Source organism: Clupea harengus, chromosome 8 (assembly GCF_900700415.2).
Source record: "Clupea harengus chromosome 8, Ch_v2.0.2, whole genome shotgun sequence".
NCBI lineage: Eukaryota > Metazoa > Chordata > Actinopteri > Clupeiformes > Clupeidae > Clupea > Clupea harengus.
In genome coordinates, this window is record NC_045159.1 from 23,457,617 (window position 1) to 23,474,107 (window position 16,491).

The 16,491-nt window shown below is 46.7% G+C and overlaps 1 protein-coding gene across 3 annotated transcripts in view; it reads left to right on the plus strand.

Moving 5' to 3' along the window:
• The window catches only part of LOC105904441 (nuclear receptor-interacting protein 1-like), a 31,079-nt gene extending 18,816 nt beyond the window's left edge, over positions 1–12,263 (plus strand). For all 3 annotated transcript variants that reach the window (XM_012832326.3, XM_031572398.1, XM_031572399.1), the window contains exon 2: positions 7,420–12,263. In XM_012832326.3, the coding sequence (XP_012687780.2) occupies positions 7,836–11,480 (3,645 nt within the window). In that variant the 5' untranslated portion in view covers positions 7,420–7,835 and the 3' untranslated portion in view covers positions 11,481–12,263. The remainder of the gene's footprint in view (positions 1–7,419) is intronic.
• Positions 12,264–16,491: the final 4,228 nt, after the last annotated feature.

Sequence of the window (16,491 nt, forward strand, 5' to 3'; positions counted from 1 at the left end):
GCTGCTAGCAGTTGCACAGGTGATCCAGTGTTCTCACATTTAGTAACTAATCATGCTGAAGACCATTTTAGTGGCAAAATCGGTTGACTAATCACAAACAGCCATCAGTAGGCTTACAGTTTAGGCAAAAAAAGAAACAAAGAAAGAAACAAAAAGAAAGAAAGAAGCAGCCGAAGACTGATGTAGATGGAGAGGCTGAACGATGTTCTTGTCTTGAAGAGATGCATTGCATGTTTACTGCAATGTTCCTAACTGTTCTTCTGCTGTATGGGTGTCATAAGGCAGGACTCCTCTGGAACATTAGCCCATTTTTATAGTGGCCTGTGTGCAAAGATTTAAGTTATTGTTGTCCTACATGGTCTATGTTAATTTCTCTCAAGGATTGGACATTTGACTGGTGATTATTAACTTGACCTCTACGATTTCACGATCTTGTGATTTCGCCAATTTTTGCTAATTCTAGGATTTACCACAGTTGCACTTGCGGGTTGCAATTTTCTCTTATTGCCGCAATATTTCCACAAATATTTTTTATTATTAAAGTGTTATTATCAAAAAAAAAACACAAAGTCATGGAACTTCTGCATTTTTCTCAATTGCTTTTATTATTAAAGTGTTATTATCAAAAATTATTGTCAATTTTTGAGAATTCCCACCGCACTTTTTGCCGCAACAATCACAACCATAGGCGTCGGTAACGCTGGGGATGCTGGGGACATGTCCACACCACTTGTTGCAATCACCAATGTTGTCCCCACCACTTGTGACAACTGGAGATAAAAATCTCTCCAGTGAATAGAAAGTGAAAAGAAGTTGAACAGTGGAACAGTGGTTGTTCTATTTACGCATTAATCCTTCCTGTCCCTGATAGTCTTCGAAGAAAAATATGTTTGTACACTGAAGTAGGCCATTTCTAAACCGCAGCTGTCCTAATTAGCACTGCCGTGCGGTTTGGTTTGAAAAGTGCCAGGGACATAGATGCGATTCTACCTGATCCTACCTGTCACTGTGCTAATGCGTGTCTGCCTCTGCTATTATGTTGAGTGTGGCCCGAATACAAATGCACCAAATTTCAAGGGCTCCACTGAAAGTAATCCACATGTCACACAATGAAGTCCACTTTTATTTCAGTTATGAAGCATGATGTATGCTACATATGATGAGAGGGTTTGTTGTAACTGGCTGTCCACTAGTTCAATATCCTGGTGGCATCACAATGTTTAGGAACTCCTGCATTGGATCGGAAGAAAATGAGACTTCCTGCATGAAAATTCAGTCACTCACAACAAACTCTCGCAAGATCCTGGTGGTGCCGACGTGAAAGTGGGCGCTGTAGTGCCATTTGCCTGTTCTTCATGGCCGCCGAGTTACTGTTGACAAAGATCATAACAATATCAGCTGTGAGCGACTGTGACCGACGGAATAAATGTTATGCTGCCATTCACGCTCTGACTGAGCACACAGAAAAGAACTGGGAAAGACAGAACAGAAGCGTACCGAAGAAGATATTTTTAAATGTAATTAAATTTGTATTTTTATTTTTATTATAAGTTTTTTGTCTTGCGTCAAATGTGAAGAGTAAATATCTAGCGGCTGTGAGTCTATGGTTTACCACATGTCTGAGTGGCCCTGCTGTAGGTCTGTGTGTGCTTCTACTCAGGACTGTTATTTTGGGCATCATCGGTGTAGAGGAATGGCATGACGCTGTAGTGTAATCAAATGTAGTGTTATTTTAACACCGCAGTGCTTTATGTAAGGAGTGAAGTGGGACTCTGCAAGCTTCATGGGAATTGACTGTGGCAATGTAGGTCACTCTGTGTTCTGATTCTGCTTGATACTGTAATTAGAAATAATGAGCACGCTACTGGCTGTGTGTGTGTGTGTGTGTGTGTGTGTGTGTGTGTGTGTGTGTGTGTGTGTGTGTGTGTGTGTGTGTGTGTGTGTGTGTGTGTGTGTGTGTGTGTGTGTGTGTGTGTGTGTGTGTGTGTGTGTGTGTGCCAGGTAGACTACATGTGCATATTTTAGCATGCTGGCTTGATTCAGCTGAATCCCTCTGTATGTTTCACCACGGTTACCACAACATTAACCTTGTGGCGTTTTATAGTAGTATAAATCTATACTATGCTATAAATCTGTATTTATACACTAACCACTGCACCACAAACACCACATATGGGTAGACTTCAGCCACACAGGTCTCAGAACTGCATTTGATCAATGGCGTGCTGCATATGAAGGCAAGGTTGCACATGGGGCACGTACTGCTATGAAACTCCAGGTAACATATAATATAATGGCATGTAGCCGCATCCTCCCCCCCCCCCCCCCCCCCCAATACATTTCTTTAACCTTGACTTACCTTTAAAGCTCAGGCTAGGCATCTGCCAGGCTCATGTCAAATATTAGTGATATACACAGCAAGGGCTAGATTGTCACTTTAAATTAACATGGAGGGCTTCACACAGACACCAGCTGTTGCATCAAGTTGCCTGCCTGCCCGCCCGCCCAGACGAGAGGAGTGACCTTGACTTTAAACATGCATCCCGCGGCTCTCTTCTTCTCTCTAATCATGCATTTTAAATGCCTTAAATGGATTACAATCCCTGACAATAGAAGTCATTTATTAGCCCTTCTTGGGGAGGTGGGGGGAATGGGTGGGGGGGTTGCAATTAATCTTGTACTCGGCATGTGAATGATAGTAGATTGGCTTTGGATATAAAATCCCTGACATTTGCATGGGGTCCAGTCCTGGTTGCAGAGTCCATTTTCTTGTGACTTGTGCCTGGAAATTGGCTCTGAGGCACTGATAATGTTGTGACCTTCCTGTTGTTGGTGTGTGTGTGTGTGTGTGTGTGTGTGTGTGTGTGTGTGTGTGTGTGTGTGTGTGACAGAGAAAAAAGACACCCGCAGATGATGAAGCTCCCTGCGTCCTTGCCGTGCTTTTTCGCCACTGGCCAGCGAAATCACTTAAAATGCTGTTGGGTGTTATTGCTTGACATTGTCAAAGATAATGGATAATTACTCGGGGCCCAGTAGCTCAGGAGGTATGCTCTCTCTCTCTCTCTCTCTCTCCCCCCCTTTTCTCTCTCACTCCACTTTCCTTCTCTCTCTTTATCCTCCCCTCCCTACCCCCCTCTCTGTCTGTCTTTCTCCCTCTCCCACTGTCTCTGTCACTCTCTCTCCATCTCTCTGTCTGTCTCTCCCCCCCCACCCCCTCTTTCATGTCCGGCAGAGTGAGTCGTGCTTGGGGAGCCTTGTGCAAGGACACATTTACAGATGTGTGAGGTCATTTCCAACGAGGGCGGTTGTATTACACACGTATGCCTGTCCTTACACGCCAGGTCTCATTGAGCCTGACTCCTGCACCACGGCACACGTCCTCCAGCAGGCTGGGAGTACACACATGTGCTGCCCTGCACGTAGTCAGCCCTTCACGCAGCCCCTGGTACCTGCCTGCTGCCTGCCCGCCTCCTCCTTCCTCCGCCCCCAGGGATGATCCCTCGTTCACAATGAAACGTGTGGTGTGACTTTAACCTGCTGTGTGATGGTGGTGGGATAGGGGGTGAATGAGGCTCTTCCCTTTGGCTTTCCTCAGGATTCACACAATACCTCAATATGTTTGTAGGTCAGCAAGGCCAAAATATAGCACATCATTTTCTGTTTTCTGTTTTTTAAATGGAGCTAAGCCAGTGGCAGGGAAGTAGTTTTAATCCTGTCCATTAAGATTAACAAGAGACGTCAGATGGCCCAGTTTTACCAGGTTGCCTTTTGTTGGAGTCAAATTTGGGTCACTGGCTTAGGCTGAATGAGTCCGATAGCTTAGTCTGGGTTAGTTAATTTATTAATTAATTACTCATGCCGGGCACGTTTGGGTGTCCGCACTCGCTTCTCTGATGACATTTGAAATAAGTTGAAGTGACACGGGTGTTTGTTTTAAGCCAGGTCGTTTGTATCCCCGGAAGTCTTGCAGTGTGACAGAAGGTGACAAAACAACTCGCTAATCATGTCACGCCGCTAGATAAACAACCCCGACGTGCAGACAGATTATCAATGAAACACCTCCTACTCTCCAGTAATTGGATTTGAGTTTGTTATTTTCTCTTACTCACTCTAAAGCAACACGCATACTCTGTGAATTATACGTCCGCGTTCCTCTTTTGACCCACGGTGGCAATCAGGCTCCGCGCTCTCGGCCTACACTTAACACATTAAGCGGGTGCCAAGGGGGAACGGCGGAAGGGGAGAAGACGGTCCCTGGCAAGTGAGCAGGGCTGGAGGGAGGTGAAGAGAAGGCCTCTGTATTAATTAACCTTTGTGGATGTGCCACTGACTGTGGCTGTGACTGTGGCCGGGCGCTGGTGTTTGCCGAGACAGGGCTGACACAGTTCAGACTGGGGGACTTTGTGTGTGGGTGGGTGGGTGTGAGAGTGCATATATTTGTGTGTGTGTGTGTGCGTGTGCTTGTGTTCGTGTGTGTCTGTGTGTGTGCCTGTGGGTGTGTATAACTGTGTGTGCGTGCCTCTGTGTGTGTGCCTCTGTGTGTGTGCCTGTGTGTGTACCTCTGTGTGTATAACTGTGTGTGTGTGCCTCTGTGTGTGTGTATGACTGTGTGTCGGTGCATATGTGTGCGGCCCGTGGCGGTGTCACGTTATCTGACGAGCCTCGCGCTGCAGCCTCTGCCCTGCAAAACCCCCGCCTCAGCTTGACAGGAGCACCAAGCTGCCTCCTCTACACCTGCCAGCCACACACACACACACACACAGTAATACACACACACACAGACACACACACACACACACACACACACACAGACACACACACACACAGTAATACACACACACACACACACACACACACACACACACACACACACACACACACACACACACACACACACACACACACACACAGAGTGGCTGGCATCCAGAGCAAAGCCAGGCGATAATACCCTGCCTCAGGTCTGTGTGGGCCCTCTCTCGGCCAGCACTGTGGAACACACTTCACCAGGAACACACAGAGGAACACTCAAATCTTTATGTCTTCATTCTCATTCTCATTCTGAGTCTCATTCTCATTCTTGACTCTAACTCTTATTCTGATTCAGTCCATCTTCGTGTAGCACATCTAGTCATGTGTTCTTCATCACTCAGAAATGCCAGTAGGAGGCAATGACTTAGTGCTTCATTTTAGTGCTTAATCTTAGTCATTAATCTGCATCAAAATTGGACATAGTATAATCAAATGAATATTTTAGAAACTTAAACATGGCTCTATATACCTCCGTCAGATTAACGTCATCCATTTGAGTAATGTGTGTTAACCCGTTGCTTAATGGCATGGTACAGGATTCAAGGCCGTCTAATAGCCACTGGAAAAGACATACAAAGTTCATCCAAGAAAATGCCTGTTGCACAGTATTTATGAGTGTTGCACAGTATTTATGAGTGTTGCCCAGTATTTATATGAGTGTTGCACAGTAATATACCCTTAGATGCTAACAGGACAAGAACAGAATGATGCCTGATTACTATCTTCATACTCATCCCACACAGTGCTGAGGCCAGTGTTCAGACCATTCTCCTCAAATCTGCATTTGCCTCCTTTTCTCTCCTCTCCCCTTCTCTCTCTTCCTTTCTTCTCCTCTCCCCTTCTCTCTTTTCCTCTCTTTTTCTCGCCCCTTCTCTCTTCTCCTCTCTTCTCCTCTCCTCTCCGTTCCTCCTGTGTCCTCCTCTCCTGCTGCCTTGTGTTGTGTTGTGTTGCTCTGCTCTGCTGTGAGTGGCAGGGTGTTGAGGACGCTGGTGTTTACTGGCCCGTGGCTGTTGATACCTGGGCCGCTGGTGCTTGTCTGCGGGTGGCAGACGAGAGGCAGGGGGCGGTGACCCCGCGGCTCTTTATCAGACGCACACTCCAGACCTGCCACACACTCTGATAGATGTGAGGCCAGGCTCCAGAGAGGCACACTCTACACTCTATACCCAAACACACACAGACACACACACACAAAAACAAAAACAAGAGTGTACAGAAATCCAAAGACACATCTTAAAAGTAGTGAAAAGTAGTGTCTCTCAGTATGAGCCTCTCCGTGTACATCTTTGTGTATATGAGCCGCTTTGTATTCTTTGTCTCTATGTACGACTATTTATAAGAGTCTGCGTATATTAGTTATATCTGTGTATAAGTCCTATAACATTAGGATATTGTTCCTCATGTTGTTATTGTTATAGTGTGTGGTGTGGACGTTGCCATAGTTATGAGCTAGAGTATTTAAAGCCCTAGTATTTAGAGTTGTTGTTATTGTTTTCGTTATCGTTGACGGTGTGGACTGGCTTTAAGTCCTTCATGTCAGCTCAGCCAGCCCGAGCCTGTCAGTATTGCCTCAGGATCAGCTTTAGATCTGGCCCTGGGTGACCTGTCTGTCCGGGCTGCGGCTTGATTATACAGTTTAATGAGAGCTGTGCCAACAGAGCAGAACTTAAAGCAGACTACTCTGAATGTCACTAATCACTTTAGAGAGAGAGAGAAAATAAAAGTTTATCTAACTTTGTCGTAGGTAGGCCATCTGAGTTGCAGAGCGGATAAGCTATCAAACCTTGTAGCCTATTTATGGACTTCTGCACTGACAGAAATGTTGATGAAGCCTGAAATAATTCTGAATGTCTCTGTATGATAATCGGCAGCGCATACATTTTTATGACCATTTTTATAACCACAATGGGATATAATGTAATGACAATTAAGGGACAGAGAGATGAAAACGTTTGCATGTAAAAAAAAATATTGTTTTAAATTTTTTTTTTACTGACTGAGAACATAGGCTACCTTCTAGAATGGTGTCGACATCTAGACTACTGTAGTTGGACTGAAGGTGCCCAAAACTGGCGTAATAATAATAATAATGAAATTGAAGGAAACAATATGTGAACAGTATGTGATGTGATTAGTACTGCGAATATTATCACATATTGAGATTCTCTGCAGTCGAAAGCTCTTCACATGCAGGAGCAATCAGAGGCACACTGTCACAAGGGGCTGTAGATGGTATTTGCATGCTGCTGTGCGAATGTCTATGGATTATGGTTGGAGTTATAAGAAAAATTTCAGTCATTTTATTTTTCCTCTAACATATTCATTGATCTGTTTTTAGTTTCCCCGAGTCAAACACCAGACAAGGTGTACCCAGGGGTGAAGGTGTTTCTAATTAAATAGCCCGCAGCAGGTGCTGGGAATGCATAAAGATGAGTGACACGGTTTGAAAGACAACATAGTTTTATGACAGGCCTGTCTCAATCTCAATGAACCCCTTGCTTGTCAAAGCGCAGGCAATGTGTTGAAATGAATGTTATGAGCCTCCGTGCCAAACACTGACACTCATGTCATATTTTCCTCTCTTCCCTCACCCCTCTCTACCCCCCACAGATCTGTTTGTGCCTCCCTCTGAGATCAGGAAGACAGAAAGACAACACAGAGCCAACCCCGGGCCAACCGGCAGACATCCCAAACATCCCCACTGGCATGGAACGCTTCAGCAGGGCTCAGGAGAAGTCTGCCTGACTCCTCACTGGCTCCCTGTGTAAACCTGGTCCAAAGCCCTGCACTGCATCAGGTCATCACCACAATCACAAAAGACTGACTGCCTGCCTGCCTGACCTATATGATGGCCTTTGCCACACTGTGCACTACTGATTTGAAAAACAACTGACTGGAATTAAACAGTGAGCTCAGCTGGCTTCATGTGCAGAGGTTAATGTCATCGTGAATCCTGAGGTCACAGCTTTTTCTCATAGTCACGAGTCTCCACAGCACACCACAAGGGGGCGCTCCTGCTGTTGAACATGACTCATGGGGAAGACGCTGGCCCTGAGACACACCAGGATTCAGCTGTTCTGACCTATCTGGAAGGTTTACTAATGCATCCTGTGGCGACTGGGCCCGGCGCCACGGCAACGAGGAGATCAGAGGCCGACCGCAGCGATGAGAATCAACAACGGAACCACGCCGTGGTTCAAGGGCCGCCGCTGCCCAATCATGGCCCTGCCGCACGGGAGAAGGTCAGTCCCCCAGGCGGAGCCAGCCAGCACCTAAAGAAGGCCAGGCTCCTGCGGTCAGGGGATTGGGGGGAGACGGAGGATGGCCGGAGGAAGACACCTCCCGCCGCAAGCTTGAATGGGCAAGGAGGGGAGCAACAGCAGCAGCAGCAGAGGGCAGGCCAGGACGGGTCTCCGTTGGGGGAGAGCACGCTGCTAGCCTCCCTGCTCACGACCTTCAGCTCCAGGCTCCAAGGAGTGGCTATGTCCCAGCAGCTCTCACAGAACCCAAAGCAGCCGGAAGCACAAAACGGCGGCAAGAGCTCCCCAGACGAACGCCACAACGCCTTTCAAGGGTACGGCACGGCCTCCAGCCGCCTCAAGGGCCTTGTGAGGAAGAGCAAGATCCAGAATCATGACGCGAGCCGGAAAGGCAGCCAGGACCAAGTCTCTGAGTCGCCCCGTTCGAACGCAAGTGCCGCGGCACAGGCCAGCCCATCCGACTCCTCTGTGTCTTGCGCCGAGCGGCTGAAGGCTGTGGCAAATCTGGTGAAGACGAGGTCAAGCCCTGCCCCCTCGCCCCGACCGAGCATGGCCTGCAGCCAGCTAGCCTTGCTGCTTTCCAGCGAGGCCCACCTGCAGCAGTACTCTAGAGAGCAGGCACTCAAAGCACAAATAGCCGGACAGTCAGCCAGCGAGAGGCTTGTGGCCATGGCGTCGCAGAAATCACAGGACTCAAGACCGCCAAGCGTGGGAGAGACTCTGATGGTCCCAGACATGTTGAACTCTTTGAATGGCCAAAACCGAACGCCTCCCCTCGCATCAGCAAACTCAAGCCCCTCTCTGAACTCCACACACAGTGGCGGGGCCATCACTCCACGCACCAGCCCTCAGCCCCAGAAGGAGAGGCGCCACTTTGACAGGCACGTCTCCAGGCCCCCACAGAACTGCAGCAGCCTGCTCCTGCTGCTGCTCAACAACCACAACTCCCAGAAGTCCCAGCCCACCAAGAGCGGACACCTGGAGAGGGAGGAGTGCGTCTTGCCAAGCCGGGCGGCGTCTCTCCTGATGGACAACCAGGTCTCCAACCAGTACCACAGCCCGCCAAGCCGGGCGGCGTCTCTCCTGATGGACAACCAGGTCTCCAACCAGTACCACAGCCCGCCAAGCCGGGAGCCCTCTCTCCTGCTGGACAACCAGGTCTCCAACCAGTACCACACCCCGTCAAGCCAGGAGCCCTCTCTCCTGCTGGACAACCAGGTCTCCAACCGGTACCACAGCCCGCAAAGCTGGGAGCCCTCTCTCCTGCTGGACAACCAGGTCTCCAACCGGTACCACAGCCCGCCAAGCCGGGAGCCCTCTCTCCTGCTGGACAACCAGGTGTCCAACCGGTACCACAGCCCGCCAAGCCGGGCGCCCTCTCTCCTGTTGGAGAATCAAGTCTCTAACCGGTACCACAGCCCAACCAAATCCAACAGCGATGCAGAGAGCTACTTTTCCAGCTGCTCCCCCATCGACCTCTCCATGCGCACCAGAGTGTCCAGCCATTATTCAGCACCACCCTCCTCTTCATCTTCCTCCTCCTGCTCTCTGGAAAAGCTCACAGAGACGCTGTTAAACAAGTGGAAACCAGACACTTCAGGACCAAAGGTCTCCGAGGCAGGGGAGCTGGAAATTAGCCCAGACGCCAAATCCCATCATAAGGTCACTCTCATGCAGTTACTGTTGGATCGCAGAAACAATGAAACGGTAAATAAAATCAGAGATAATCCAGATTTGCTGCGTGACGCAACCCTGAGCAGCATGCCCACAGACCCACATAAAATGACGTGTAGCGTGTCAAATGAGGAGAGCCACAGACAAAGTCCTGTAGACTGCCGGGTTAGTCGCACCATGACAACCTTCTCCTTGAATGGAGACATAAGTGGCAGTCCGTCTCCGTATTCTGTCTCTTCTCCTCATGTCCAGTCCGGTCCTCTGGATTTGTGCAAATCCAAGCCCTACTCCAGTGAAAAGGCTGCAGAGCCGGGTTTTAGTGCCAGTAAACTACTGCAGAACTTGGCACAGTGCAGTCCAACAAACATCTCCCCTTCTCCACCACCCCTACCGAACTGGAGGCCCAGCAAGCGACCAAGTCCTGGGCTGCCCCCAGATAAGCTCTCAGCTCCACTGGAGCGTTCAAACCCTCCAACCCAAAGTTTTAGTCCAGTTTTAGACCCACCCTACAGCAGTTTCAAGTCACACAGGAGAGAGTTGCCCTTATCACCGGCGACGTCACAGATCGAGAGTTTGCTGGAGAGACGAACCATGCTGCAGCTGCTGTTGGGCTCTACCTCTCACACTGAGAAATCCGGCGGGGCAATAAGGAGCACGGAGGTGCCTAGCGCTCATTTTGAGATGCCATCCAGTGCCCCCGATATCCGTGACAGCTCAAACAGGCCCTTGCTGGATATCAAAATCAAAACCGAGCCAGCAGAAGAAAGCCATCTTTTAGGTCCCCCTGAGAATGACAACGGGGTACATCACTGGAACCATGGACATTATGAGAGACAGGGACCCCTCTTTGAGCAGCAGGGTGATGTTAAATCTGAACCGTGTCCTGCAGATATTGTTTCTAAGTATGGTCTCCTCAGTCAGCTCTTGAAACAACAGACCAGCACCTACAACCCTGGCACACCCACAGACAACGATTCAAAAGCTGTGAAGGAGGAACAGCAGGATTGTCAGGGGCCCAGTCCAAAGAGAAGGAGACTCTGCGTGGAACTGGCTGAGCAGCTAACCAGTGAGCTCTGCTCAAGGCCTGAGTCCTATGAGGGACTCAATGGCAATCTGCTGCTGAGCCCAAAGGAGGATGAATCCCCAGCCAGGAGTCCCGTTAGCAAAGTGCTTCCGCGAGACCACCAAGGCTTCAATGTGCTCAAACAGCTCCTGTTGTCAGACAACTGTCTGAAAGGGCTGTCTCAGGGCCGGGGTGTCTCCAGCCCCTGCCTCCCGCACACCAAGGTCAACGGGAACCTCCTCCACCAGCCTCACTACAACCACAAACTCTCCCAGTTACCATGGCAGCCTGTGTCTCCGAGCCCTGGGAGCGCTGGCGCTGCCCCCTGGCAGTTGAGCGGCAACGGTTTCCAGGAGGAGTCACGGCAGAACGAGACTGCCCCAACAACGAGCCCCGGCTCTGTGAAGAGGGAGTTGGAGAGCCCGAGGCAAGAGGAAGGGGGAAACGGCTGGGAAGAGCAGCGTGCGTCCAGTCCCGACTCCCCAAGGCTGACCAGGGCCAACCCCATCTTATACTACATGCTTCAGCGGGGCAAAGGGGAGCTGGGGAGAGAGGCAACGGATCAGAGCCATACAGGGCACTGTGAGATTAAAGTCAAAGAGGAGCCCGCGGCAGATGAGCAGGAGGACGACCATGGTGGCAAGTACGGCCACAGACTGAGCTTCTCACAGTAGCAGTCTCCTCCACACGCTGAAAAAAAATGAGCTCGACAAGGACACGGTATACATGGACTGAGATTGACTGTGAACACGGTTTTACTGAGGCACCCAGTTCATTCCTAGTTTCTTTCTGTCTTTTCAGTTTTTCTTTCTTTTTTATTAAAGACTATCCAAAGTTGCATAATATGACCAATACAGCCAAATCCAAACCTTTTGAATTCAAAACTACAAGCATTTTGTATTTCATTGTTGTAGATTTTGACGTGCAAGTTTATGATAGCTTGATTAAGTAGGTACCAAATTAAAGCATCACTATCATTGCACTTTAACATTTCAGTTATTTTAAGCCAGTTTCAGTTACCCGAATGCAATTTTACTTTTTCATATCAGTCAAATTTTATTGTGTATCCTGCTCTACTTCCCTGTTACATTGCATTGCATTCTGAAGACCCCTCATCCTTATATTCTGTGAACTATGGAAAAGGGCAAAAATATTTGATCATTTTCTTAACTCTGAAAATATTTCTATGACATCCACTTTCATATTGATTTATATCACAACCAGGGCATTCCACCTTTGTACAAGTAAGGGAAATGTAAAGAACATTGCAATGTGAAGCACAACATGACAACAACAACAACAACAACAACAACAACAACAACAACAACCATTAGTGGCATTAGTGCGATTATATCCCAAGGGCAAAATGAGAGAAGAAAAAGATGAGAAATGTAAAACATTTTTATACAGAATCAGGACAGTGATCTCAGTGTAATTAATTCAGGTATTTATTTATTTCCAACACATGAAGAACCCCACATGACTCTCTAATATCACAACGAACTCTAATCAGTCGAGAGATTCATGATTGGAGGCGTAGACACAGAAAGGAGCATGTGATGATGATTTCACTTGCAATCACAGAGTAGCCGCGCGGTAAATGTCTGTGTCCGCAAAACCGTTTTCTTTCTCATGAATATGTTAAACATGTATGGAGTTGAAAGGCATGAACCGCTTGTAGCAGTTTTGAAAAAGAAACAGTGAATGTTTTGTACTTTTGTTTAAAATATGAAACAGCTTGTATGGGCTTTTATATTGACTGAAATAACTTTAGAATGGCAGATTTGGCATTACTGATAATGCTCTGTATCAGGAGACCGCAGACCAGTCATCTGGCAATCAGACGTTTCAAAATAAATGTCATTTGACCTTCAATGATGGTGACATTTGGGTCTGCTACTATAATGGCAAACCTGCAGTAAGCTTACTTAAGGTATTAAGTAAATCTTTTTTTGGTTGATTGGTTGGTTGGTTGGTTGGCCGTGCGTCTCTGTGAGCGTGTGTGCATGTGTGTGTGTATGCATGCGTGTTTGTACGTGTGTGACTCCCCGTGTGCATGTATGTATACTGTATGTGAGTTTGCGCACATAAACCCATCCAGGTATGGTCATGCAGTCTTAAAGTGATTTTTTTTTTTTTTTATGTACAGAGAAGGTACATAAAACTCCATATGTCTTTAAACCATTGAACACGTTTTGACAACAATTAAATATTCTGTAAATAGTGCTTTCATTATGGAAGACAATTATTTTGTATTGTTCAAAAGTAAAAAATAAAAAAATATTGCCCTAGTTTTGAAAGGCCCTATGATGTACAGGAAGCATACTCTGTTCAATATGTACATATCATGGCGGAGAATGGCTCTGTTTTTTGCATGTGTCTATGTTGTGAGCTCATGATAATCTTTATTCTGCAACCTGTCGTGTTACGTCCGATTGCTCTACACTGCTGCCTGTTGCATGCTGCTGCATGGAAAGGACCTGTGTATCAATACTGGGATTGGGGTACTGCTGGGTCTCAAAGTAAAATAAATGTTTTATCCTTGGCAGGTTGTTCTATTATAACAGCAACAGTATGTTTGATACAATCATTGACTTTCAAATTACTTGTGATGACAAATGTGACTTTATCATTGTTTGTGTGTGTGTGTGTGTGTGTGTGTGTGTGTGTGTGTGTGTGAGTGCGTGAAAGTGGAGGGCTCTGTTACTGTTTTGCATTTGTTTTCATTCGAGCCACCCTTCAGTCTGAATTATGGTGGCCTGCACTGTGCATTAAAGACTTAATTTAGTTTGTGAATAACATTTTTAATTTCAACGAGACAACCAGAAATACTGTTTCTTTTTTAATGTCATTTTTTGGTGTTTATTTGCACTGACAACCTAAATAAATAAAGAAGATGTATACAAATGATTTGTACATGCTGTGTCTTATTGGACATTTCACATACCACTGTAGTTGGAACCACTACTGCTCACTCACTCACTACTTCTGAAGGGCAAATCCAGATTTCAGATTTATTACATTTCTTTCTCATATAGAAGTCGACCCTGGAACAGCTATATCTAGCCCTGGTTTGGCCCGATACTGGCAAATATTTACCAGGACTGTGTTTCCGAAACCATCGTTGTGCAACCTCAATGGTAACCGTGGAGAGAGAGTGTTCAAAAACAATGGTCTCTTTATCACCTAACTATGCCAGCTGTACAAGGACTCTTTCAAGGAAACGCATCCCAGTTCAGGGTCAGCCTGTTCCTGATGTAGCTAAAGAGTTCCTTAGCAACCTGCTTGACCCGCGTTTCCCATCCTGCCTGAACTTCTCAAACCTCAGTGTGAGTCTCTGGGCTGAGTGCTGAAAGCTGCAGTCTGTCCTCCTCCTCCAGTGAGCTTGGAAAGTGTAGGAAATACATGAAGACAGCAGTATATATGCCCCCGGGGAACTGCCACACTCAAATCTGGTTAACCGTCGAGCATGGCTTCTAAACTTACTGACTTCTATAAGAAGCTGCCTATCTCCACCTTTTGTCCAAAGGCATTAATCAGTATGTAGAGGAATTATGGCTGGAGTGAAGGTTCTGAGCTGCTTACCTTTGGGCCTGCTGTTACCCTGAGATACTCAGCTGGAGGCCTATGGCACAGCGCTATCATGAGCTGCCACGAGGATGCACAGCAGGTATCCTGTTGAAAGGGAGACTTAAATGAATATATACATACTCAGCTACCCTGAGATCAAATAGCTCGCTGGCAGCAGGGACCGTGAGGACGACACCTCGAGTACGCAACCGCAGAGTTGGCGTGAGGCAAACATGCCAGAGAGCGCTCACGTTTAATCTGCTCCATGCCGTGACAAAACCCTCAAACAGAGGCTAACTCCGAAACGGATTCGGTTCGGATCAGATTCACTGAAGACTCGAGAGCTCTCGAGCACATTTTGTGTCAAGGCAGGTGGTTTTACCCAAAGCCCCTTACTGTAAATTTGATCATGGGAGATCATGTGGTTTGATGATGCTGTGTTAGTTGATAAGATCTTCCACCTGTGGTTCTATATTTCTGCTGAACGTCCAGAGTGTGTCCAGAGTGGTCAAATACAACAACATTTACAACATTACCTATTCAGTGTAGTTTTGTGTGGTGTCCTTGTAGAACTATAAACTATAAAGATCTCAGCCACCATTCAGTGAACTATATTCTTGGCATTGATAAATTGATTTGTTTGATTAATTTTATTAATTGACGATTTTTATATATTTATATTAGATATTAGATTGGATTTATATATATTTATATTAGATAACAGATTAAGATGTATTACATTTATTAGCCAAGTAAGTTGAAGCACGCAAGGAATTTGGTTCCGGCCGTTGGTGACTCTCAAGCAATTCAGACAATATACAGTCAATGTCCATATTATTTACAGACAATATACAATATACAAGCAATACACAGATTATATAAAAGATAAACAATGTACATCAAGTGCAAGTGTGTGTGTGTGTGTGTGTGTGTGTGTGTGTGTGTGTGTGTGTGTGTGTGTGTGTGTGTGTGTGTGTGTGTGTGTGTGTGTGTGTGTGTGTGTGTGTGTGTGTGTGTGTGTGTGTGTGTGTGTGTGGAAACAACAGTAATGTGAATCACATATGGGAATGACATTTGGATGTATCAGAACTGATTCTGGTCAGCTATATATGAGGGTGATGGCATGAGGAAAGAAACTGCTCCTGTGTCTGGTAGTTTTGGTATGCAGGGTTTTGTAGCGCCTGCCGGAGGGAAGGAGTAGAAAAATGTGTGTCCAGGGTGTGAGGAAATCTGTAATGATTTTGAACAGTGAGTGTGTGTGAATACCCTACAGTATTTGAACTCTGACTGTTACCCGCTCGCTGACTTCTCCTTCCCTTTTATCCTCTAATGACTCCTCTTCTCTTCAATTTCGCATAACCTTTCCTCTCCCTGAACTTCTCCAGCCAGAGATTCTTATCACGCATGACCTGCCAGTAACCCCCGCTTCCTCTGCCTGCAAAACAGAGGGAGAAAATAAACGAACAAGTCACAAGTTTAAACTGAGGTCACGGCTCAAAACTGGACAATAAAGCGATTGTCTCCGATTCAGTCTTTGATATTCCGACCTCCTCTGGCAGCCAGAGAGCTGGATGTCATACAGAGGTCCACTTGATTTAAGGAGAATCAATTGAATAGTAATTTATGCCAACAAAAAAAAATGAATTAAGTGAGGAGATGATAGAGTGCCAGCCTCTGTGTCCTCTTATTAGTAGACTTAAGTGCACAACAAGGGCTTGATGTTATAAGCTTTTAAAAAAAGAAAGAAAAAAAAGCCCCTGGCTTGTGACTCTTTCCTTGCTTCTTCGCTGTGTACTGCTCTGGAGGGCATCTCTGCTGAACTCTATTCCTCTCCCCCAGGGGTCATGACCTTTGCTCCCCCTCGCAGACACAGCTCCAGGGGATCAACTGTTGACCTGCAGCTGTGAGTCCCCCAGCCTCTCCTCACGACTCTTCGAATATCCCCATAAATACGACAACAGACAGACATTATCCCACTCTTCCTACCAATAACAACAGAAGGGTTTGTGTTGTTAAGCTCAATCAATCAATCCCTTCACTTCAGGCCACACAATGTTTGCATTTTATAACGTAAATGAAGATTTCTCGGCACTTGTTCCATTTTACGGTTTGAAC